The 18,257-nt window shown below is 38.0% G+C and overlaps 1 protein-coding gene across 2 annotated transcripts in view; it reads right to left on the reverse strand.

Annotated features, from left to right (window-relative positions):
• The window catches only part of RERG (RAS like estrogen regulated growth inhibitor), a 129,710-nt gene that overhangs the window by 100,764 nt on the left and 10,689 nt on the right, over positions 1-18,257 (reverse strand). For both annotated transcript variants that reach the window (XM_069106125.1, XM_069106124.1), the window contains exon 2: positions 11,430-11,605. In XM_069106125.1, coding sequence (XP_068962226.1) covers positions 11,430-11,490 — 61 coding nt within the window. In that variant the 5' untranslated portion in view covers positions 11,491-11,605. The remainder of the gene's footprint in view (positions 1-11,429; positions 11,606-18,257) is intronic.

The following is an 18,257-nucleotide window of genomic DNA, read 5'->3' on the forward strand; positions in this document are numbered from 1 at the left end:
AGAGAGAGAGAGAGAGAGAGAGAGAGAGAGAGACAGAGAGACAGAGAGAGAGAGACAGAGAGAGAGGAGAGAGAGAAAATCTTTAGAGCCTGGAAGACTATTCATACTTAAGTTCAGCTCCTGACATATACTAGCCATGTGTCCCAGGGCAAGTCACTTAAATCTCTTAGTACCGCAGGCAACTCTCTAAGAGAGCTGCCTACATTGGTCAGACCAAATCTGGAATACTGTGTTCCCTGTTAAGAAAGACATTGGCAAGTTAGAACATGTCCAAAAGTGGGAAATCTGGAGGATAAAAAGTCTCAATTCCATGCCATATAAGAAGTGGATGAAGGAAATGGGAATATTTATCCTAGAAAAATATTTGGAGGGGTAGGATAGTTGTTCTCAAATATTTAAAGGGTTGTCAAGTGGGAGAGAGATTAGAATGGTTCTATTTGGACCTAATATATTCATTGACACAGAAGTTTCCAACAATAGCCATCAATCATTCAGAAAATATAAAAGCTTTCTAGTTATCTGATGGGATTTCTTCCTAATATGTCTGCTCCCACAGTATGTTTGAAACCTTCTGGCGTTCTCCCAGCTTTTTTTTTTCACATGAACATCTTGTATTTCAAAGAAGAAAAGCACTCTTAAAATGTGATGAATTATTAAGATAAACTCTTAGATCCACTTTAAATGCATATATACATGTGTGGTATATGTGTGTGTATGCACGTATGGGAGAGGGAAAAGAGAGACCGAGGCAGAAAGAGAGGGAGAGAGGGAGGGAAAGAAAGGGGGGGGGGGAGGAAGAGAGACTGTATTTAGAGCCAGAAAAATTACTCATATCCAAGTCCAGCCCTTGACATATATTAGTCATATGGCCCTGGGCAAGTCACTTAATCTGTCAGTGCCTAAGGCAACTCTAAGATTATAAATTGCAGAGAAGTTACCAGTACAGGATGTTTCTTCAAAGGCATTTTCCTATACCAGTGAAATCACAGATAAGTAACTACATGTCTACATACATACATTTATACATGTATATATTTGGAGAGAAAACACCATCAATTTAAAATTTATAGCTTTCTGCTTTTTCTTCAGTTGGGATATGCATGGTTTTTTACCTTTGTGAACAGCTCCTGAGTCTTGCTTCTTGGGTCCTTCCAGGCCAACTTATTAATGTATCCTCCCTTTTTCCACTACGTCACTCTCCACATTTTTCACATATTTAATCTTAAGACTTTGTATCTTTTGCTACAATTTCTAGTTTCCTCCCTAAATTCCCCCCTCATGCAGTGTCAAAGAAGAGTTTTTTCAGCTATTAGGTGAAAAACAGAAGGGAGATTCAAAATCATAAGGGGGAAAAGATTATTTAAGATAAGGGGGAAGGGGCGGCCAGGTAGCACAGCGAGTAAGAGCACTGGCCCCAGAGTTGGGATGACCTGGGATCTGGCCGTGTAACCTTGAGCAAGTTACTTAACCCCAACTGCTTAAAAAAAAAAAGATAAGGGGAAAGGGAAGAAACATTTATGAAGTATGGTAGGCCAGGTATTGTACTCCATCTTTACACATATTATCTCATTTGATCCTCACAACAACCCTACAAAGTAGGTGTTATTATTATCCCCATTTTATAGTTGAGAAAACTGAGGCAGACAGAGGTAAAGTGACTTGTCTAGGGTTACCTAGTAAGTGTCTAGGGCTGGATTTGAACCCAAGTCATCCTGACTCCAGGCTAAGCACTCTTATCTACTGTGCTACTGGCCACTTACAGAGATATAGTATGCCTCCAAAGTAACAGGCTAAAGATATAAAAGAAGAGATCTCCTCGTAGTGCTTACTCACTCCACTGTGGTCTCCTGTGCTTGTTCAGCCCTGGTTCAAATTACACTTTTTCAGACTGGCTGTCCCATGCTCCAGGGAACAGTGGGGTCTTCTGAGTGGCTTTTCCCTGCCCTTACGTGATCATTATCATAATATCTTTCTTTTTCTAACCAACATTTTCAATGGAGCTTAGAGACTAGAATTCAGGTGTTTTTCAGTCATTTTCAGTCATGTCTGACTTTCAGTAACACCATTTGGAGTTTTCTTGGCAAAGATACTAGAGAAGTTTGCCATTTCCTTCTCCTGCTCATTTTACAGAAGAGGAACTGAGGCAAACAGGGTTAAGTGACTGGCCCAGGCTAATACAACTAGTGTCTGAGGCCAGATGTGAACTCATGATGAGAAATCTTCCAGACTCTAGACCCAGCACTCTATCTCCTTTGCCACCTAGCTGCCCCCAGAAAATAGAGAGCCAGACCTAAAGTCAGGAAGACCTGGGTTTGAGTCCTGCTTCACATATCAGAGTCAGGGAGCCTGCGACCTTGAGGCCACATGTGGCCCTCTAGGTCCTCAAGTGCAGCCCTTTGGCTGCCACACGTGGCCTTGAGGCCATAAGTTCCCCACCCCTAAGCTATGTCATTTTGGAGAAGTTAGCTTAAAAGGGAATCTCCAGTGGAAAAACATGGACCTTTATTTGACTCCATGTTATTTATTATTTTACCAGTCATTTGGATAGAGTCATTAACAGCACGTGTCAAATTTGCCCATAGCATGCTAGATAGTAGAATCGGGATCCAACAAGATACCGATGGACCAGAACATGGAGCTGAATCTAGTAATATTAAACTTGAAAGGGATAAATGTAAAGTTAAACATTCAAAAATTAAAATCACAATTATAAGACAGAGAAGACATGAGTGGATAGCTGTTTATCTGAAAAGACAGGCAAGTTTTAATAGACTGTAAGCTCAATATAAATCAACAATGTGACCGAGCAGCGAAAAATGCTAATGTGGTTTGGGATTACATTAAGAGAGGTACTGCCTTCCCAGAATCACGAGGCCACGATCCCACTGTATTCTGCCCCAGTCAGACCGAATATAGGGTGTTAAATGCTGGGCACCACAGTTTCTAAAAGATTTTGATAAATATGGAGAAGATTAAGAGAAAGGCAAACAGAATGATGGAAAGATTTGAGTCTATGTCACATGAGCATGAGGGGATGTTTAGCTGTGAGCTAAGGACACTTGTGGATAGGATAACTGTCTTCAAGGTTGTGAAGGGCTGTCACATGAAAGAGTTTTGATTTATTCTGCTTGGCCCCAGAAGGCAGAATGAATAGCAGTGGATGGCGAAAGCTACATAGAGGCACTTTCAGGTTTGATGAAAAGAGGAATTTCCTAATGATGAGAGCTATTTGAAAAGTGAATGGGTTGCCTAGAGTGGTATGGGTTCTCCTTTACTGGCAGTCATCAAGAAGAGATTGGAGGAGCATTTATGAGATATACTGCCGTGGCGATTTTTTTTTCTGGATTCGATTAGCTGGCCCTTGAGTTCTTTTCCACATCTAAAATTCTGTGGTTCTGTAACTGTAATGATGAGAGAGACAGAGACAAGGATAGAGAGACAGAGAATAAGAACAAGTTTTAATTGAAGTAACACGTAACAAATGAGAAACTTAAACAACAGAACAATAGTTTTATTGTTTTGGACAATAAATTTATGAGTTACTTGATTTCTTTTTGAGAGGCTAAAAGTTTATTCTCTATTTTGTTAAGTTTGATATTTTATATTTCATGGATATCCACTTCTTTTAAAATCTCCATTTTATTTATATATAATTGGCTACAGTAGTTCCTGATAATTTTTTAAGTCCTTGATAATAATTATGAATTTACATTCTTTATTTCCTATTTTAGTAATTTGGTTTTTCTCTCTTTCCAAATTATCTAATGACTTATCAATTTTGCTATTCATAAAAAAAACAAACTAGTCTTGGCTTGCCAGTTCTATTAGTCTTTTTTTTTTGGCCAATATGTTTTATTTCTCCTCTGATTTTCACATTTTCATTTTTTGTGCTTCATTTCAGGTTTTTACCTTGCTAACTTTCCTAGCATTCAACAAACACTTATTGACTGATCTCTAGGGCTGTTGGCATCTTTTAATCGCACGATTGATTAATTAAGCCTCTCTGAGGCTGTTTTCTCTGAGGACTGCTTTAGCTTTAATATATATTGGTATGCTAAACCACTATTTTCTTCTGTAATTATTACATGCTTCTATGTTTTTTTTCTTTGAACTAGCTTTTTAAAAAATGTTAATGCTTAGTCTCTACTTACATTGGGATCTTTTGTTCATGTTTCCTTTATTAAGTATTTTTATTGTTATTAGATAAATGATGAATTTATTTCTGCTTTTCTATATTTATTTATGATTTCTTTATGCCCTGGAAAATGATTAGTTGTGGTAAATAATGATGAAAAATATGTATGTTTGTTATATTCCTAGTCAGAATTCACTCTAGAGTTTCAAATCTATATGCTTTTACAAGTGAATGCAACTAAATTTCTTGAAGTGAAGTTACCTGTTACCCAAACATGGGAACAAGAAAGCAGAGGAAAGAGAAACACGGTTCAATATTAGTAATGATTTGGAGAAAGTGGGACCTGGAACTATGATTTAATTAGGCAGTGAGTTCCCTAGGGAGGAAAGAAAGTCCCTCTATCAATGCTAATAAACATCTGTTCTGAACCTTCAGTCTGGGAAGTGAAGTTAAATTCCCCAGGGTCACATGGAGAGAGGAGGAGAATACGCATTCGTACAGCACCTACTATGTGCCATGCACATTTATCTAATTAGAGCCTCACAACAAGCCTAGGAGGTGGGTGCTGTTATTATCCCTGCTTACAGTGACTTGCCCAGGGACCTGCAGCTAGTAAGTATCTAAGGTATTTGTACTCAGGCCTTCCAGACCCCAGGCCTGAAGCTCTATCCACACCGAGCCACTGGCTGCACATTAGCCAGGATTTAAACCAGATGGCCCTCGCCCTGAGACCAGCCCTCTATCCACTAGGCCATGATTCATCTCATCATTAATGAATATGGTTGAACAATTAAAAACATTATAACTAAAAGACTACAGAAATATATTAAAAAAGTTATACATTATAGCAAAGTTAGATTTATATCAGGGATGCAAGAAATCCCTGATCCTTGATATACCTTTCTATTTTGTCTAATTCTATAAAAGTCTCCCCTTGGTAATTTTAATGGTATAGCATAAAAATCTGCACAGTATATTTTTGCCTTTTAGACCTCAAATGAGCACCCCATTTTAAAGATGTAAAGACATCTATAAAGCTTCTTTTCTGCAACAACATCAACACTGGAAAATGGCTTGAGCAACAGAGATGCTTTTGCACTGAAATTTTGGCTATGATAGCAGTAAAATCTTAGAAATTTGGCCCTTTCACAAAACACAGGATTGAACAGGGGACACATTTAATGGGGTGACTTAGAAGTTTCCTCATCTCCTTCCTACAAAGTTAGTCCTTATGAAGCATCAGTTCTGATGCTGAGCAAACAAGTCAATAATAAAATATGGTTGGTAGTTGGCTGAGTTTTTGCAAGGAGGTCATTAAGGCATAGTTAAATAAAAGAATAATCAAGTCTCTATTATCTTTTCTAATGGAGGGAAGCAGCAATAAAATAATACCAGACAGTGAATAATCCAAATTAATTTCTATCTGACTTTAGAAAACAAGATTCCTACATACTTTCACCAGGGTTTACTACCTAATCGTGTTTTGTTTTGTTTTTTTGTAAGCTAGTTATAAAATTGCTTTGCATGCCCTGGGTACAGCTAATCACAGATAATTGAGAATTTTTCAGCAAACAAATCATCCTTGTCCCCAGATCCTATTTAGTTCGACTCATCCTTGCAATTCTTTCCATAATATACAAGAAAGAGCTATGTGGCCCTATGTTTGTCCAAATTTTTTGTATGTTCTTTATGTGCAAACACATGCAAATTGGAAAAGTCAGTCTCCTACTCAACTCATGGAAGTAATAGAAAGGAAATATAATAGTCTGCATGGTGTGCCATTCTTTGACTTTCTTATGTAATTAGAGAGGGTGTTTCAGGTTATTAGATTTCCTGAAGACAAAAGAGATTATTTCTCTAACCTTCCAATATTTTAAACCTGTCATACTGATCTCTCTCTTCAATTACTCTCTCCCCACCACAATCCTAAGGCCTTGCTCTACCAAGAAACTGTTTAATTCCATTGAATAAACATTTATTAAATATCTACTATGTGCAAAGCACTGTGCTAGGGGAGGAAAAGATACAAACATAATGAACACAAGGTTCCTGCCACCACTGACCTTATAGCCTAGTAGGGGAATCTAACACAAGCACAGGTAATGATGACTTTACCAAATAGGTCATAAGAAGTACAAAATGGCATATGAAGTCTGAGGAGGAAAAGATCAGCAGTGAGCAAGAAGATCAGGGAAGGTTTCATGTAGGAGAAGTGACCTGAGACAGGTCTGGTAAGTTTCAGAAGGCAGATGAAGTGGGAGGGAGAGTGTTACAGGTGCAGTATATGTATTGGGGATGACGGTGGAGTAGGGTTGAGTTCTTTGACTAAAGGCACAGAAGCTGATCATAAGAAAGTTTGTATACAGCAGCAAGGAGTTTGTTTTGTGTTTATGTTTCATAAACATAATCACAGATGTTATCAGTATCCCACTTCAGACCTCTTCTTGTTCCAATTTCATTCATATCTATAAACATTTATTAAGTACTTACTATATGCAAGCTCTAGATTTGCCACAGAAAGGATAATTCAAATTACAGAATCATAGAGTTTTGCAGTAAAAGCTGTCTCAAAGTTCACCTAGTCTAACCATGTTAATTTTAAAGGTAAAATGAGGCTCAAAGGGATTCATCGACTTTTTCATAGCTCATGAAGTAGCAAAGCTCAGGTTAGGGCCAGGACTCAGTTCTCTGTCTGGACTCCCAGTACTGGGCTTCTTCCATTATACTATGAAGGTGTGGGGAGGGGGGAGGAGAAGTAGGGAGAGGAAAATTCAAGAACAATACTCGATGAAATAGAATTTATCTCAGTGAAGATGAAGTGGACTGATCAAGACATTATTAGTAATATCTTTATGGTTACTATGCAAACTTTTCAAATAATAGAGAGAGGGAGACACAGAGAGAGAGACAGAGAGAGACAGAGAGAGAGAGACAGAGAGAGACAGAGAGAGAGAGAGAGAGAGAGAGAGAGAGAGAGAGAGAGTGCACACAGCTCTTTGTTCTTATTGGACATACTTTAAAATGAGTTTTGGACCTGAGAAAATAATTTTTTATACTAAAGCACTATAAACTGTATTTATGTATGTACACATACATACACAGGTATATAGAGGGCTTAGACCTGTGATTTCAGGAGATTTTGAGGATAAAGGAGATTCCTGAACAAGGAAACTCCATATAGCCAAATATGTCAGAGATGAGATTTAAACTTGGGTGTTTTTGGCTGCAAGACCAACTCTCTAGCTACAACTCTGTTACCTGATACCTATACATATGTGTGCGTGTGTGCATGTATATGCATAACACATATATGTATATACATATGTAAGTGCTAATGCCCTGCTTTCTGCATGAAGTCTTTACCCTAAGTGCTAGTACTCTCCCTCATTTACTTACCATGAATTTATACTGGTATTATTACATAGATATTTATATATGTACATGTTGTCTTCCCAAAAGAATATAAGTTCCTTTAGAGGAAGAACTATTTCATCTAGGTCTTTGTATCACCAATAACTGGCATAATGTCTGGCACATATAATAGGCAACTAATAAATTGCTATAAAGAAGATATACAGATATGAGTATATATATATATATACACACATATATATATATACACACATACATACAGAGAGAGGGGGACACAGACAGAGACAGAGAGAGACAGAGAGAGGATAAATAGACAGATAGATAAATACATAGATGATAGATTAAGGCCCAGTACTTTCCCAGGAAAGGAAATACACAGATCATTTTGTGTTTGTTCCTTAACATGTACAACAATCTATGTCTGCAAAATGAGAGTTCATGACTGAATGAAGCAATTGGCCTTTGAATTACAGTATCTTATTATTGATGATAGCCTATAAAAGAAATGCATCAGTATTTATTTATCAGGGAAATTGCACAAGTTATCTCACTTCTATTGAGGGGATGTCAATCATGAAAATATATACTTAAAAAGAAACAGACCACAATAAAATATTTAACCAGCTTCCCTTCCCACACTTACTACCTAAAAAAATATGAAGAAAGGGAGCATCAATTTAACCTGAGAGGCATAATACAAATACTCAATTTATTTTCATTTGAAATTTTCCTACCTAGAATTTTATTTCTTTCAGTACCTACACCTTGACTAAAGTACCTAAATAATTATATTTATGTCATGTTCAACAGTAAGAGTGAAGCCATAACCTAAGAAACTCATATCTGATCTCTATTAAAGGATCTGTGTATAAAGGAGCAAGAAACAAGAAGGACCGAGATTTCTATTTGCCACATAATATTTGGCAATCGAGGTCAATGGTAACTTTGGAGAGAACAGTTTCAGTTCAATAATGAGGTCAGATGTCAGACTACAGAGGGTTGAGAAGAAAGAAGACAGTGGCAGCATCAGATATAGATGACTTTTTCACAAAGTTGAGCAGAGAAGAGGAGAGAGATGGTACAATAGCTGGGAGAGGGTAGTGGGGAGTGGGGGGAAATGGTAGAATCAATTGAGAGGTTTTTCTTAAGGATGGAGAGCCATCGGTATGTTTGTACTTGGCAAGAAAAAAACAGCAAACATGGAAGAGACTGAAGATGAGAGAAGGAGTTAGGATTATGTTGGAGGACAATTTTCTGGAGATGATCAAGCCTGCCTGTAAATGGGGTTGGCCTCAGCAAAGAAAAGGGCCACATCTACATCTGAGACTATGGTGAAAGAAGAGACAGTGAAGAATGATATTAAAGGGATGACCAGGGAGAAGAAATTTGCCAAAAAGTTCCAAATGGGGTCATGAAAAGTCAGATATGACTAAAAATGAATAAACAGGGGCGGCTAGGTGGCGCAGTGAGTAAAGCACTGGCCCTGGAGTTGGGAGGACCCGAGTTCAATTCTGGCCCGAGACACTTAACACCCACACAAAAATACTAGCCGTGTAACCTTGGGCAGTTACTTAACCCCAATTGCCCTCCAAAAAGGCAAAAAAAAAAAAAATGACTAAACGTTGCAGAAGATGGACTCCGTTTTTCAGGACTGAAAAGATCTCACAACTGAAGAGCTAATTATTGTCATTCTCTAACAATGCTATCAATATTCAGTATATAAATACAATGGAACACAATTATAAGAAATAAGAAATGATAAAAGGGACAGTTTCAGAAAAACCTAAGAATACAGTTATGAACTGATGAAGATTGAGGTGAGCAGAACCAGTAGAAAAATTTATACAACAATAACATTGTAGGGGCGGCCAGGTGGCTCAGCGAGTAAGAGCACCTGCTCCAGTGTTGGGACGACCTGGAGATCGAATCCCGGGCTCAGACACTCAGCACCACACCCAGAAATAACTGGCCGTGTAACCTTGAGCAAGTTACTTAACCCCAATTGCTAAAAAACAAACAAACAAACAATAACGTAAACATGAATACTACTGAAGGAATTAAGAACTCTGATCAGTGCAATAGAATCAATATGTAAAAAAAAAAAATACACATTTTGTGTCACGGCCAATATGGGAATTTGTTTTGCCAAATTAATAACATTTACACCAAAAGTTCTGTTTTGCTTTATGTATTTTCTTTCTCAGTAGATGGTGTGGATGCAAAAGGAAGAGAATATAAATGCTTGTTAACTGAAAGAAAGTATTTTAAAAATTATATCAACAACAATTACAAAATTTAGGTTACTCCTACAGGATTGAACTTTAACCAGATAAGTATGGTTAGCAACAGTATTAATCAGGTAACATGGGCATTAACCAGATCATGAACATTAGCAAAAGTATAAATATGTATGTCTGTGTAAGATGACCAATGTGTAACAACTTTCATTTTGAATGTATGTACAACACTATTAAAAGGTCTATGAGAAATATATAATGAAGCTAAAATTATAGCTTATAATTTATCTGGGGAGGGAGGGTAAACATAATACAGAAATGTCCATCTGAGGGTAAATGTAACTTAGATTTAGGCACCTATCAGAATGCCTAGCAAACAGTAGGTATCTGACATATGCTTACTGGATGACTGACTTGCTGAGCTGTTATAGCTTTCTTTCTGAATTTTTATCCCCCCATCACTGAAGCAATTTCCTCATTTCCCTCCAACTTCTATCAGCTGAACAAAGAGAAATGGGCCTCCCCTCAAAAGGAAATATAGAAAGTACTAGCAAAGAAATGGTCACGGAGGAGTACAGCATCCTGGCTTAAATATCTCTAACTCCTATGAAGAATGGCAGCTTCTTAGTTCATTCCTACTATTCAATTTCTGTTTGGTTTCTTCCTGGGTCTTGGACAAGAAAAAAAAAAAGAGAGGCTAGGGCAAAAGGAAGAACACTTGAAGAAAGATAAAAAAGATTTCAGATAAAAGTGAAATTGTGAATGAAGTAAACCCAGAAAGCCAGCAGCATGACCATAGACTGAAGGAGATAAGATTAGATTACAACATCTCAGTCACTGGGCATGCTGGACTCGATTTTTGTGGACTATCTATTATGTGATTTGTTCATTGTAATTCTGAGGGGGGCATGGCTCTCCCACCTGTCTTCCAGATGACTGGTGAATCCCTTTACTAGGAATAAAGGGATAGACAATAGGGCATGTAGAGTCAACTACTATTGTTTCCTCCAGCAACAAAGAAAAGAAACAGCATCCAAAGGCTCAAAATGACTTAACATTTTGGCATCCTCTACTTTAGCAATCCTTGATCATAAATGATCAAACACTTAAAAAATTGGGATGTTAGCTACATCACAGTCCACTATTTTACTCTCTGTCTTCAAGGTAAATGTCCTTTACCAATGTTGGGAACAAAAAGGGCCTGATTCATCTGTGTGCGCCAGGAGAGGAAAACATAAACACATTTTAGAGAATCTGCTCGTGAAACTTGATAGTAAATTTTTAAAACTACCAACTTACAATGTTTCTACTAGCTTTTCTCACACAAGAACAATGATGCATCTTATAAAAATAAATTAGTGAAAAGCTTACAAATGCATATAAAATATACATAGGGATATACACATTCATTTATAAATATGTAGAAAAAGAGTCTAATTTCTTTCAGGCCTGGTTTAATTTCTTGCCTGACTAATCCATGTGGGTTCCAGAGTATTATCATTGTAACTTTTTACTTTCAACCAAAAACAAAACTTCACTTTAAAGAGATAAAAATAGGCAATTTAAAGTAAAAATTCCAGCTAAAGAAAAGATTTTTTGCATGATGGTGTGTCATAAAGGAAAAGGGAGAAGGAATCATCTTTCACATCTCATTCACAAGGTGGAAATGATGGTAACAATCTTACCTGATTTCCCCACACCTGCTCGGCCAAACACTGCCAACTTAACTTCTGCACTCTTAGCCATACTGGAAGGAGGCAGGTAACGTACTTCTCTCAGAAGGAAGGAACTGCAAAAATTGATTTGGCTCTTGTTTTTAGCTTCACCATATCATGGCAAACCTCTGCACGTCCTGTGATCCCTAAAAAGGCAAAGTCAATTTTTAAAATAAATTAATTTTTTTAAGTTTTCTACATTCACTTCCATAAGTTTTAAATTTTCTCTGCCTCCTTCTCCTCCACCTTCCCAAGATGTTGTACAATCCATTATAAGCTCTACAAATAAATACTCTTATTAAACATATTTTCACATTAGTCATGTTGTAAAGAAGAATTAGAACAAATGAGAGGAACCATAAGAAAACAAAACAAAAAGAGAGCAGAAATCTGCATTCAGACTCCATAGTTCTTTCGCTGGATGTGGATAGCATTTTCCATTATGAGTCTTTTGGAGTTGTTTCAGGTCCTTGCATTGCTTGAGAAGAGCTAAGTTTATCGAAATCATTACACACTGTGATTGCTACTATGTATGATGTTCTCCTGGTTTTGCTCATTTCACTTAGCATCAGCTCAAATAATCTTTCCAGGTTTTTCTAAAGTCTACTTGCTCTTCATTTCTTATAGCACAGTAGTATTCCATTACATTCATATACCACACCTTGTTCAACCATTCCCCAATTGATGGGCATCCCCTCAATTCCCAGTTCTTGGCCGCCACAAAGAGTTACTATAAATATTTTTGTACATGTGGGTCCTTTTCCCATTTTTATGATCTTTTTGGGATACAGTCCTAGAAGTGGTATCGTTGGATCAAAGGGTATGCACATTTTTATAGCCCTTTTTGCATAGTTCCAAATTGCTCTCCAGAATGGTTGGATCAGTTCACAACTCCACCAATCATGCATTAGTGTTCCAATTTTCCCACTTCTTCCCCAGCATTTATAATTTTCCTGCCTTGTCATGTGAGCCAATCTGATAGGTGTGATGTGGTACCTAAGAGTTGTTTTGATCTGCATTTCTATAATCAATAGTAATTTAGAGCATTTTTTCATGTGACTTACAGAGAGCTTTAATTTCTTCCTCTGAAAACTGCCTATCCATATCCCTTGACCATTTTATCAACTGGGGAATGGCTTGTATTCTTATCAATTCAATTCAATTCTCTATATATTTTAGAAATGAGGCCTTTATCAGAGATACTGGTTGTAAAAATTCTTTCCCAACTTTCTGCTTCCCTCCTAATCTTGGTTGCTTTGGCTTTGTGTAAAACCTTTTCAATTTAATGTAATAAAAATTATCCATTTTGCACTTCATAATGTTCTCTATTGTGTGGTCATAAACTCCTCCATTCTCCATAAATGTGACAGGTAAACTATTCCTAGGCAAAGTAATTTTTAAGAAGGCTGTGCTTTCCAGCAATAACTGGCCTCCATATTAGATTATGTGTATACCTAATGAATGCATAATATACTTTCACACTGGGAACATTAGTTGAGAACACTTTCAAGGCATTATTTTGGGATACATAATGTACCTTCTTGGAAATGGAGACAGACATCCTTAGAGCAGCACACATTTACAATTCATTTCATGCTTTAATTTTCTCCAAATTCCTACTGTGGCCTTATCTTTTTCTTTTTTCTTAAAGTCACACTACAAGAGGGGTTCTTAACTTGGATCTGATGAACTTTTAAAGAAAACTAATAGCTATATTTTGATAAGATTGGTTTCCTTTGTAATTTTGTTTTATTTTGTGCAATTAAAATATTATCTTGAGAAGAGGTCTACCTGAATTAACTACAAAGGAACCAGGAAGACACTATCTGCATCCAGAGAAAGAATTGATAAATAGACATATGTATAGAATGGTTTTACATATATGTGTGTGTGTACACACACACACACACACACACACACATATTTGTATCTAATTGTAGCTATCTCTAGGGTGGGGGAAGGGAAGAAAAAAGGGGAAAAAAGAAAAGTTACATGATAATTTTATTATACATTTAAAAGGAATAGCAAGCTGTACCCAATAGATTTGCAGTTTCATGTACAATCATCCTCCCCCGCCATTCTACTATATTATGGAAATGCTTGTTTTATTTTTTAAGTTCAGAATAAAATAAATTGAATTTAAAAAAGAAGAGGTTCAAAGGTTTCACCAGAGTACCAGAGATAAAAAAAAATATCCCTGCACTATAAAGTAGGCAAGATTCACACTGACATTCACAGAAGTCAAGTGACCCAGCTACAATTATCTGATACACAAAATAGCAAAGTGGTTTTTTCATGTTTTATTTGGGGAAAATTAACTCATCAAATACGGGGAGTGTCGTAGGAACTGTAAGGGCCTAAATTCTAAATCTAGTCCTTCCATATATCTCAAAAAGTAACTTTATTCCATAGTTAGCTACCTAAAGCCCTACCAAACAAGAAAAAAAGAAAAAAGTAACTCTATCTTTTTAACTTCTCTGGTACAAAATCCAATGTAGATAAGTAACCTCAACTATGTCCCTTACTACAACAAGGGAATCCCTTCACACTTCTCTAATCGACTTTTGTTTTTCCAGTCACCACAGAGGCTATTCCAAACTTTTTCATCTCTTCTCACACTTCCCACAGCAGAGGCCCTTGCCTCATCCTTCACTGAAAAATTCAAAACAAAACATCATTTCCAAGACCTTCCTCTTTCCCCATCCTCATCTCAAAAGTATTCAGATGCCTTTTGACAACCTTCTCGTCCTTGACCCATTTCGTGTGAAGAGGTATATCTTCTTACGCCAAGGCAAACTCCTCTAGTGTACCTTTGATCCCATTCCATTCTTCAGAAGACTATTCCTTCTATTATTCCCACTCTCACTTACCTTCAGTTTTTCACTATCCACTGGCCGTTTCCTTGCTGCCTAGAAACATTCCTATGTCTCATCCATATTTAAAAAAACCCTCAGGAGCGGCCAGGTAGCACAGCAAGTAAGAGCACCGGCTCCAGTGTCAGGATGACCTGGAGATCGAATCCTGGGCTCAGACACTTAGCACCCACCCAGAAACACCTGGCCGTGTAACCTTGAGCAAGTTACTTAACCCCAATTGCTTAGGGGCGGCCAGGTGGCTCAGCGAGTAAGAGCACCGGTTCCATTGTTGGGATGTCCTGGAGATCGAATCCCTGGCTCAGACACTCAGCACCACACCCAGAAATAACTGGCCCTGTAACCTTGAGCAAGTTACTTACCCCCCATTGCTTAAAAAGATAAAATAAAAAAAAAAAACCCTCATTTGCACAAGGTTTCCTCCTGTATCTTTCCTTTCTTTAATGGCTAAACTTGAAAAGGCTGTCTATAGTTTGTGCCTTCATTCTTTCCTCTCCCTCAATTCTAAATGCTCTATAGTCTGGTTTGACTCATCATTCAATTGAAACTGTTCTTCCCAAAGTTAACAATGCTCTCTTAATTGACAAATCTAAAGGCTATTTCTCAGTCCTGATCTGTCTACAGCCTTGACACACACATTGATCATCCTTTCCTCCTGGATACTCTCTTCTCTCTAGTCCTCCTTCTAACTGTTTGCTCCTTTTCAATCTCCTTTGCTGGATCTTCATCTAGGTCATGCCCATTAGTCCTAGATGTCCCCCAAGGGTCTATCCTGTCCCTTCTTTTATTTCCCCTCTATACTATTTCATTTGGTGATCTCATCAGTTCCCATGGCTTCAACTGTCAACTCTTTGCAAATGACTCCCAAATCTATAATCTGGCCCAATCTCCTGAGCTTCACTTTCACACCACCAATTTGCCTTTTGGACATCCCATATTAGATATCTCATGCACATCATGGAACTCAACATGTCCAAAACAGAATTATCTCTCTCCCCAAATTCTCCCTCATTCTGAGCTTCCTTATTACTGTTGAGGCTACCACCATCAACATCATCCCAGTCCTTCAGGTCCATAACTTTGGTATCATCTCAGTTCCTCATACGTATGCACCTTAATTGTCCAATATATTCCCTAGTCTTGTTACATTTCTCATGTCTCTTCTTAATTCACATTCACTACCATTATCTCATACCTTGACTAGTGCAACAGACTTTTGGTGAATCTCTCTGCCTTAAGTCTCCCCCCATTCCTATCCATCTTCCACTCAAATGTCAAAATGATTTCCCCAAAGTGCAGGTCTGACCTTGTTACCTGCTTTTCAATAAACTCAAGTGACTCTGTTAACTCCACAATCAAACATAAAACCCTGTCTGAATTTTTTTTTAAATTTAAATGCTTTATTAACTGCTGATTTACATCATTCGTTTCCGCCAGATTTTGAGTTACAAATTTTCTCCCTGTTTTTCCCCTACCCATCCCCCCAAAACAGCAGTCCCACAGGATATCCCCACCTCCAATCTGCTCTCTCCCATATTTTCTCCCATACCCGTTTCAACTTTTCCAGTGGATCTCTATGCCTCAGTGCCTGTATATCTTTTTTCTTAATTACATGTAAGATGGTATTAATAATAGTATATATATATATATACACACACACACTATATATATATATATATATATATATATATATATATATATATTTGAATATTTGATTTTAAAACTTTCAATTCCAGATTCATTTCCTTCCCCCCCTGCCACCCACCCCCACTGGGGGGACAAGCAGTTCAGTATAGGTTGTACATGTGTGGCTAATGCAAAACAATAACATAGTAGATGTATTGTAAAAGACTGACTATTTTTCCCTCCCTCCTACCTCCCACTTGTTCTATTCTCTACTTTGATCCTGTCCCTTTTCAAAAGTGGGTGCTTCCAACCTGCCTCCCTTCCATCATCCCCCCTCACATCCCCTTCCCCCCCTATTCTCCTGGAGGGTGAGATCCCCTATTTAGTGTGTATTTCCCTCCCTTCTCAAGCCAGATTCAATAGGAATAAGGTTGACCTATTCCATTTTGGCTTCCTATTCTTCCCCTCCATTGTAACCATTTTCCCTTGCCTCTTCTGTATGAGATAGTTTGCCCCACTCTGTCTCTCCCCATCTCCTCTCATTATATTCCTCTCACCTCTTAATTTCACCTTTTAAGTATCATCCCTTCCTGTTAAATTGGTCCCGTGCCCTCTATCTATGTATACCTGTAAACGTATATACACACATTCATATATGTATTCATATGCCCGCATACCCTCATATAAAGACATATATATATATATATATATATATATATATATATATATATATATTTCTAATCCCTTCAACTACTGAGAAAAGTTTCATAAGTTACAATTATTGTTTTTCCATGTAGGAATATTAATAGTTAACTTTAATAAGTTCCTTATGATTTCTTTTCCCTATTTACCTTCTCACGCTTCTCTTGCTTCTTGTATCTGAATGTCAAATTTTCTATTCAACTCTGGTTTCGTCATTAAGAATGCTTGAAAGTCCTCTATTCCACTGAATGACCATATTTTCCCCTGAAACATGATACTCAGTTTTGCTGGGTAGGTGACTCTTGGTTTTAATCCCAGCTCCCTTGACCTCCGGAATATCACATTCCAGGCCCTTCGATCCCTCAGTGTAGAAGCTGCCAGATCCTGGATTATCCTGATTGTGTTTCCACAATATTCAAATTGTTTCTTCCTGGCTCCTTGTAATATTCTCTCTTTAATCTGGGAATTCTGGAACCTGGCTATAATATTCCTAGGAGTTTTCTTTTTGGGATCTTTTTCAGGAGGTGATCAGTGGACCTCTATTTTGCCCTCTGGTTCTAAAACATCAGGGCAGTTTTCTTTGAGAACTTTCTGGAGGATGATTTCTAGGTTCTTACTTTGATCTTGGCTTTCAGGTAGTCCAATAATTTTTAAATGATCTCTCCTGGATCTATTTTCCAGGTCAGTGGTTTTTCCCATGAGATATTTCACATTGCCTTCTATTCTTTCATTTGTTTGGATCTGTTTAACAGCATCTTGATTTCTCATAAAGTCATTAGCTTCCATTTGCTCCAATCTAATTCTGAAGCAATGATTCTCCTCAGTGAGCTTTTGAGATTCTTTTTCCATCTGGCAAATTCGACTTTTTAAGGCATTCTTCTCCTCAATGCCTTTTTGAGCCTCCTTTGCCATTTGAGTCAGTCTGTTTTTTAAGGTATTATTTTCTTCAGTCAGGCTGTTGACTCTCATTTCATAATTTTCTTGCATTGTTCTCATTTCTCTTCCCAATTTTTCCTCCACTTCTCTTACCTGCTTCTTAAGTTCCTCTACGGCCTGTAACCAGCTTGTATTTTACTTTGAAGCTTTTGGTGCAGGAGTTCTGACTTCACTGTTTTCCTCCTGTTCCATGCCTTGCTCCTTCTTATCCCCAAAATAGGAGTGTAATGTTGGAATCTTCTGTCTGCTTTGTTTCCTTTGCCTGCTTATTTTGCCACTCAATGATTTGACTTTTGGGCTTTTTGCCACAGTAGGACTCTGCCACCAGACAGGGGAGTTTTCGTCCCAAACGCTGGGGTTTTCTCAGCTGTCGGAGGTATTAGATGGGTGCCCTCTCTGAGGTCTCCACACGCTCTGGCAAGCTGGACACACACCCCAGGACCTCCACCCTCGACTGCAATCCAGATCCAAGCAGGTTAAAGCAAGAGCGATGACCCCTCAGACTGGTGCTCGGTCCCCCTACACTCTGCAGGCCAGGAGCTGAAGCCGCCACGTGGCGCTGGCAGGCTGTGCTGGCGTCTCAGGGGTTTCTCGCTCCAGGGGTAAAAGCCACGCACTCCCACTTCCTGGGTCCCAAAGTCCAGACTGCACTGGCCTCTCA

Source organism: Petaurus breviceps, unplaced genomic scaffold (assembly GCF_028583685.1).
Source record: "Petaurus breviceps papuanus isolate PSGF00001 unplaced genomic scaffold, PetGlider_PUasm1.0 78, whole genome shotgun sequence".
Lineage (NCBI taxonomy): Eukaryota > Metazoa > Chordata > Mammalia > Diprotodontia > Petauridae > Petaurus > Petaurus breviceps.